The sequence below is a fragment of the Narcine bancroftii genome, chromosome 1 (genome assembly GCF_036971445.1).
Source record: "Narcine bancroftii isolate sNarBan1 chromosome 1, sNarBan1.hap1, whole genome shotgun sequence".
Classification (NCBI taxonomy): domain Eukaryota; kingdom Metazoa; phylum Chordata; class Chondrichthyes; order Torpediniformes; family Narcinidae; genus Narcine; species Narcine bancroftii.
Genome location: NC_091469.1, coordinates 291,091,675 through 291,098,390, shown reverse-complemented (window position 1 = coordinate 291,098,390; position 6,716 = coordinate 291,091,675). Strand labels below are relative to the sequence as shown.

Sequence of the window (6,716 nt, the reverse complement as noted above, 5' to 3'; positions counted from 1 at the left end):
CAACTCTAGAGATGACCTGGTAACAGACCCAGGGATGGTCTCGGGAACTTTATCACCATGAAGTGGGTCTACTCCGAGTGTTCCAAATGTACTCAGCGTACCCAGTAGTGTTCTCATGATATATTTTCAGGTAAATTATTGAAACAGGAATAAAAATCATTTAAAAATAAAAGAATTGGAAATTCACTAACCTATTATATAGGCACAATTAAAATTTTGAGATTGGACAACATTTTGGATTCACTTCAAGACAGAATCGAATGTTAGCCTCACATTCTACAGGTACCAAGTGTTGAAGGACAACAGAAACAATGCATAAGTGAGATTCCCAATACAAAGAGTCAAAGGTCCCCAAATCCCTGAGGATTTCCAAAAGTTTCTGGTCTTTATTCCCATGCCCCTCCCTACCTCTGTTCCACTAAACCCCTCCCTGTCTCTGTAACCCCCTCTGGTCCACTACACCCCTCCCTGTCCCTGTAACCCCCTCCGGTCCTCTACACCACTAGACCCTAGCCCCTTTCACACTTACAAGATATTAACAGCCAATCGAACTAAAAGGAGTCTAGAGTGAAAGGAAAATCTTCTCAACGCCAGCATGAGATGACATTATCTCACACCAGGGATTGACGGCCTCGACCCCTAGTACAATCCCTGGCATCTGAAGATGCTGTCGTTGCAATCAGGCAAGTGTAGAATGGGCAATTGCATTGTGGGATTGTAATGACCCAAGTTTTTGCGCAAGTGCAGTAAGAAAAGATTAAAATGAAGGTGTAAACTTTGCTGTGGGAAAGTTGCAGCGGGAGAGAGAGAGAAAGAGAGAGAGAAGAGGAAATATCTAGGAATAGCGGACAATTTTTAAACAGTGTGGGAAAGTAGGTAGTGCTATAGCACTCAATTTATAAAGACTGTGAGGAAAAACAATAGCGGACCTGACTTCCAAGAATGCAGTGCAGCAGAGAAACCCCTCCATCAGTGCTCCATGCATGCAGCCATGCATACAGCCCTTTCTCTGCTGCATGGAGTGCAGGTCCACCATTATTTTTTTTTCATGTTATTTCTATATTATGCGTGATAGCCCTACCAACTTTCCCACGCTGTATAAATTGTACGCAATAGTGCTGCCAACATTCCCATGGTCTTTATAAATTGTGTGTTATAGTGCTATCAACTTTCCCATGCTGTTTAAAAATTGTCCGCTATTGCTATTGCTAGCACTTTCCCTCGGTCCCTTATAAAGGTTTATATAGGTCGGCGCAGCAGCATCAACAGGGGTTGAGGGGCTCATACTGTGCTGTACATAAAGTTTAATTATGTTATAATTAAGGATGATTGATTTTGTTCAAATATTAGGTCAGGATTTAGGGCAGGTTCACCATCACTCAATGCATCATGACATCATCGGTTGAAGGTAGAACAGTCCTAACCCTGGGGATGGCTCCTTGCAAGTGTGAACGTGTGCATGGCCATTTTAGTGGGATGCAAGTGTAAAAGGGGCTCCTTTTTAGGCCAATTAGCCATTAATTCCTGGGATCAATTGCAAGTGTGAAAGCACTTCTGTCACCCCCTCCGGTCCCTATATCCCTACAGACGAGACTGACTGCTCAGCAGGTTCGGGGTGCAATGGATAGAATCTGACTGCACACTTCATCGGCTGACTGTTGGATGGGAAGAGTTCTCCCAATGACTGATCCAGGTGGCTGAAGTCTAGCTGGATCCAGGCCCACAGTGGGTAGGTTCACTTGGAATGTTAGACATGCCTTTCTTTGAGAGCTGAGGCAGTGTGGAACACACTCCCATGGGGAGGGCTCGGGGGAGCAGCAGAGACAGGGAGGCTGGATAAACACAGACGGGGAATGGTGAAGGAGGTACAGGGAGAGGTGGTGATGTGAGGGCAAGGTGAAAATGTCAGTATGGATCGGATGGACAGATGGGTTAGGTTTTGGGTAACAAATGCTTGGAATCTTGCGCCTCAATTTCCTGAATGGAAATCCCACATCTGTTAGAGGCTGAAGAGCTGATCAGAGCTGGGGACAGACAACTTGTTACAGTCAACATAGTCATTGCTAATGCCCTCAAGAAGCTTGATTAAGATATGAAGGCCATTCAGCCCATTGGAAGTTATCTAGACATAGTTCCTTTGCCTCTCAGCTGAATTGTGTTTGCTTCATGCACTTTTTACCAGGTCCATATAGTAGCAACCTCCTGGGTCTCACCAGCTTGACCGTGTCCTCGCCCAAACCACCAGTTGGCCATTTTAAGAGAAGAGCAATTTGCATGGCCCTTCCTTCAATCACCCCATCCTGAGGTCATTCTAAAGAACGTCGAGGATGGAATTTTCTGTGGTGGTGCCAAACTCTTGGTCGAGGCTGGAGCAACAAAGTGGAGGGTCCTCCAGCGTTATGACTGGGGTCACAGGTGAATTCGGAGATCCATCCAGGCCAGATGCTGGATGCTGCTGTGGCCCCCAGACAAGAGCCATGCTTCTGACGGGCCATTCTTCCCTGTGTTGGGCTGCAGGCAGCTTCGCCCACACCTTGCTGGGTTTGAAGAGATGGAAGAGGGACTCAGAGATACACATTGTGCCCCACTTCATGCCCCTCCCTTGTCCTGTCCATAAAACCGTTGGTGGTTGGATCCGGTGCTCGACACGCATTGCATGGGGTTGCTGCCTTGGTGATGTGAGTGACCTCTGAATCAATGGGAGTTTACGGTTTTGTCCACATGGAATGCACTGGGCCACTCTCACTCAAACAGTCACTGCCATCGCAGTTCTGCATGTCAAGGTAGGGATGGTGTCCCATTACACCTTCACCACTGTCCTAAATGACTATTTACACAGACAAAATCTTTCTCCAGTTTGACTCTGCTTCCACCCTACCTCACAGCAGCCGGATGCAAACCCCACACAACATCATGTCACAGATGAGATGTCCGTTCTTCCCGGAAGCTAGAGACGCAACAAATGCAGCCGACACTTCAAGAAGCAGCATTGAGAGGGAAGGTGAAGGAAGCACTCGAGGTTCACTGCAAATTCATCTTGCGCAAAATGTTCGAGATTGTCCAGTGTTGGCCACTGCACTTCTGAAGTGAAAGTTGGTACTCATAGACACTGTCGCTCCTTTCCTCAATCTCCAGGCACTTTCTTGAGACTTTGTTTTGTACTGGACCTCCCTAAAAGAGATCAAATAAAAATCAGAACATTGGAGGAGTCACGTGATGGAGTAGTGGCCGGTAGGGTACAACCAGCCCTCTCCAGAAAAAAGAAAAAAAAGTCAAGAAAAGACAAACCTTAACAAATATAAAGTATAAGAAATAGATGATAAAGATGCAGAGAAGAGAAAGAAGATGGCTCCCAAGAAGGAAAAAGTAAAAACAATGGGGAAAAAAGAAAAAGAAAAGTCACCGGAAAAGAAAGAAGACCTTACCTACATGAAGGAACAGGGAGCCTTGGTGGCGAAGAACGCCTGATCTCCGAGGTTGGTACCGGCCCCGTGGAGTCGTGACCCCCCGACCAGTGGACTGCAAAAATGGCTCTCTGAGCCAAACAAAAGTGCGCAACTGCACAATCAAAGGTAAAAGGAAACACCGATGGGAGGGCGGCTCAGCCGAGGAGCGAGCAACCACGGCGCAACCAGCTGAGGAACGCCCGAAACCAGGGCTCTCACCTGGAAGATGAGGAAGGTGGCAGGAGAGGGAGTGAGGAACCAGGTGAGGAAGAAAGTCGACGGGGTGAACGGCAAGAAGAGCAGCAGCAGGAGGCCGGATAGATGAGCAGCCCAGAAGGGGAGGATCAACAACAAGAGGCCCAGCAAGAAGAGGCTCAACAAAGTGATAATAGCAACTCATCAGAAGAGATGCAGATACAAAGAAGAGAAGAAGAAGACACAAACACAGGTACAGACACAGAAGAAGACAATCTTCACAGAGAAATAGAAGGTAAAACAGATGGACAGAATATAGATAAAGCCTTTTTTGAAGAACAAATGAGAACATTAAAAGAATGGTTGTCATTAGAATTTAGTGCAATTAAAAGAAAAATGAAAAGAATAGAAGATAAAATGCAAAGTTTAGAACGGGTCATGACAGAAATAGAGAAAAGAATAGAAAATGTGGAAGAATGAGAAACGGCTATAGAAATGAAAGTATATGATTTAAGAGAAAAATTGGAAGAAAATGACAAAAAAAATTAAAGAGGCACAAGAGTTGTTATCTCAGAAAATTGATATGTTGGAAAATTATAGTAGGCGAAACAACAATGGGCCTGAAGGAGGGTGAAGAAGGCCAGACATGAAAGAATTTATAAAACAATGGATCCCAAAGGTCCTGGGAACGACAGAAATGCAGGAAGAAATGGAAATAGAAAGGACACACAGAACACAAGCTCCGAAAACACAGACACATCAAAAACCAAGATCCATCTTAGTAAAATTTTTGAGATATACGACAAGAGAAAATATATTGGAGCGGGCAAGGAATAAAGTTAAAGAAGATAATAAACCATTGGAATACAAGGGTAAAAAAATATTTTTTTACCCAGACATAAGTTTTGAACTCTTAAAGAAGAGGAAAGAGTTTAATACAGCAAAACTGATTCTATGAAAAAAAGGTTATAAATTCATGTTAAGACATCCAGCTGTGCTTAAAATATTTATACCCAGGGAGAAAAACAGACTGTTCTCGGATCCGGAGGAAGCACAAGACTTCACAGAGCATTTGCAGGATAGAAGGAGAGATTAAGAGATGTAATAAGAATGAAGAAAGGTGATAAAGTATATATAAAGATGTAAAAACAATGTATATGTAAAGAACTAAAGAGAGAAAAGAGAGGGGAAGGAAGGAAGTACAGGGGAAAAAAGGGAGAGCTTGTTATATGTGTAAAAAAAAGTGTTTTCTGGGGGGGTTGAGGGGGGAGAGAATAACCGTCACTGCGAAATCAGTTGATGCTTGTGAGCAAGATCGCAATCCAAATGGAAAGGGAAGTTGTGGTTGCTCGGCAAGGGATAAGGGGAAACTCAGAGAGGGGGGACATTTGGGGTTAAGGTAATATTGGGTGTGGGAATTATTGGAATATTTTATGTTTTAAATGTATTGTCATACATTGAGTTTAAAAAGGAAAACTGAGAGATGAAAATGGGTAAAAGGGGGATGGAAGTGGTGAGGAAGCGGAAAAGAGGTGTAAACAATATATAAGATGGCCACGTTGAACTATATAACTATAAACATTAATGGAATACATAACCAAATTAAAAGGAAGAGGCTATTAAATTTACTGAAAAAAGAAAAAATAGATATAGCATTTGTGCAGGAAACGCATCTAACTTAAGTGGAACATAACAAATTAAAGAGAGACTGGGTAGGACATGTAGCGGCAGCATCATATAATTCAAAAGCTAGAGGTGTAGCCATATTAGTTAACAATAAACACAAGGTTACGCATGATACAGTATAATTGGTTACACAGGTTATATATCACTCCTCAAAAATTAAAAGAATGGGATCCAACATTATCAGATAGATGTTTTCGCTGTAAGAAGGAAATGGGAACAACAATACATGCAATTTGGGCATGTATGAAAGTGAATACGTTTTGGGAAGAACTAAATCAGATATTAAATAAAATCACAAAAAATAACATACCAAAAAATCCAGAGACCTTTCTTTTAAGTAACATACAAAGTAATGAATTAGCCCTCAAATTGGATAAAGCGCAAAAAAGATTCATCACTGCCTCAGCAGCAGCAAAAAAGTGTATAATGTTAACTTGGAAAATGGAAGAGAGCCTGAGAATACAGCAATGGTACATGGAAATGAATAAATGTATTCCATTGGAAAAAATAACATATAATTAAAAAAAAAATAAAGTCACATTATTTGAACAAACTTGGGAACCATACATGGAACATAACAGAGAGAGCTTGCCTCGGACCTCCACCCCCTAAATAATAAGACAAAACAATTTGATTCAGTATGTAAAAACAGATGACACATTTTTCTTGTTTATTTTTCATTGTGTGAAGACATTGTTTTATGGTTTTATTGTATTGTATATGTTAAATATTTATTGGTTTTGGAGGGGGGTGGGAAGGGGGGAAAAAGGCAGAAAATGCCACTGTATATATATTTTAGTTGATATGGTTTACAGTGTGAAAAATAAAAAATTATTTAACAATCAGAACATTATGGTGCAGAAAATCCACGGCTCCTGGTCTGAGTGTAGTCCACAGCATTACAGGGTTACTGGAAGCTGTGAACGAGGTGGAATAATCCATCTGCATCCACTCTGCAGAAGGACTTTGCAACAACTTGCTTTTGTAATGCGTAGTGTTCACAGGGTTGAAACACGATGGTCTGCAGATGCTGCGATTGAATAAATGCTGGATGAATTTAGAAGGTCTTGTAGAATCCAGAGGAGATAAGGATTTATAATTGACGTTTTGAGCCTGAGCCCTTTTAACTGAAAAAAACAGGTGTCTGAATTAAAAGCTGGGGTGAGAAAGGGGGTGGGGGGAAGAGTGGGAGTGGGAAGGGGAGGAGTCCAGTCCAACAGACAAAAGGTGTCAGTTGGAAATGATAAGAGAACCATGTCTGTGTGGGTTTTCTCTGGGGACTCCGTTTTCCTCCTACTGTTCAAAATGTGTCAGGAATGTGGGTTAATGGGGTGTAAATTGGACGGTACGGGCTCGTGAGCCAAAGTGGCCTGTTACCATGCTGTATGT

At 42.5% G+C, this 6,716-nt stretch overlaps 1 protein-coding gene across 3 annotated transcripts in view; it reads right to left on the bottom strand.

Moving 5' to 3' along the window:
- Positions 1-488: 488 nt before the first annotated feature.
- Positions 489-6,716, bottom strand: part of LOC138746012 (polypeptide N-acetylgalactosaminyltransferase 18-like) — a 50,855-nt gene continuing 44,627 nt past the window's right edge. For all 3 annotated transcript variants that reach the window (XM_069903688.1, XM_069903696.1, XM_069903705.1), the window contains one exon: positions 489-3,171. In XM_069903688.1, coding sequence (XP_069759789.1) covers positions 3,022-3,171 — 150 coding nt within the window. In that variant the 3' untranslated portion in view covers positions 489-3,021. The remainder of the gene's footprint in view (positions 3,172-6,716) is intronic.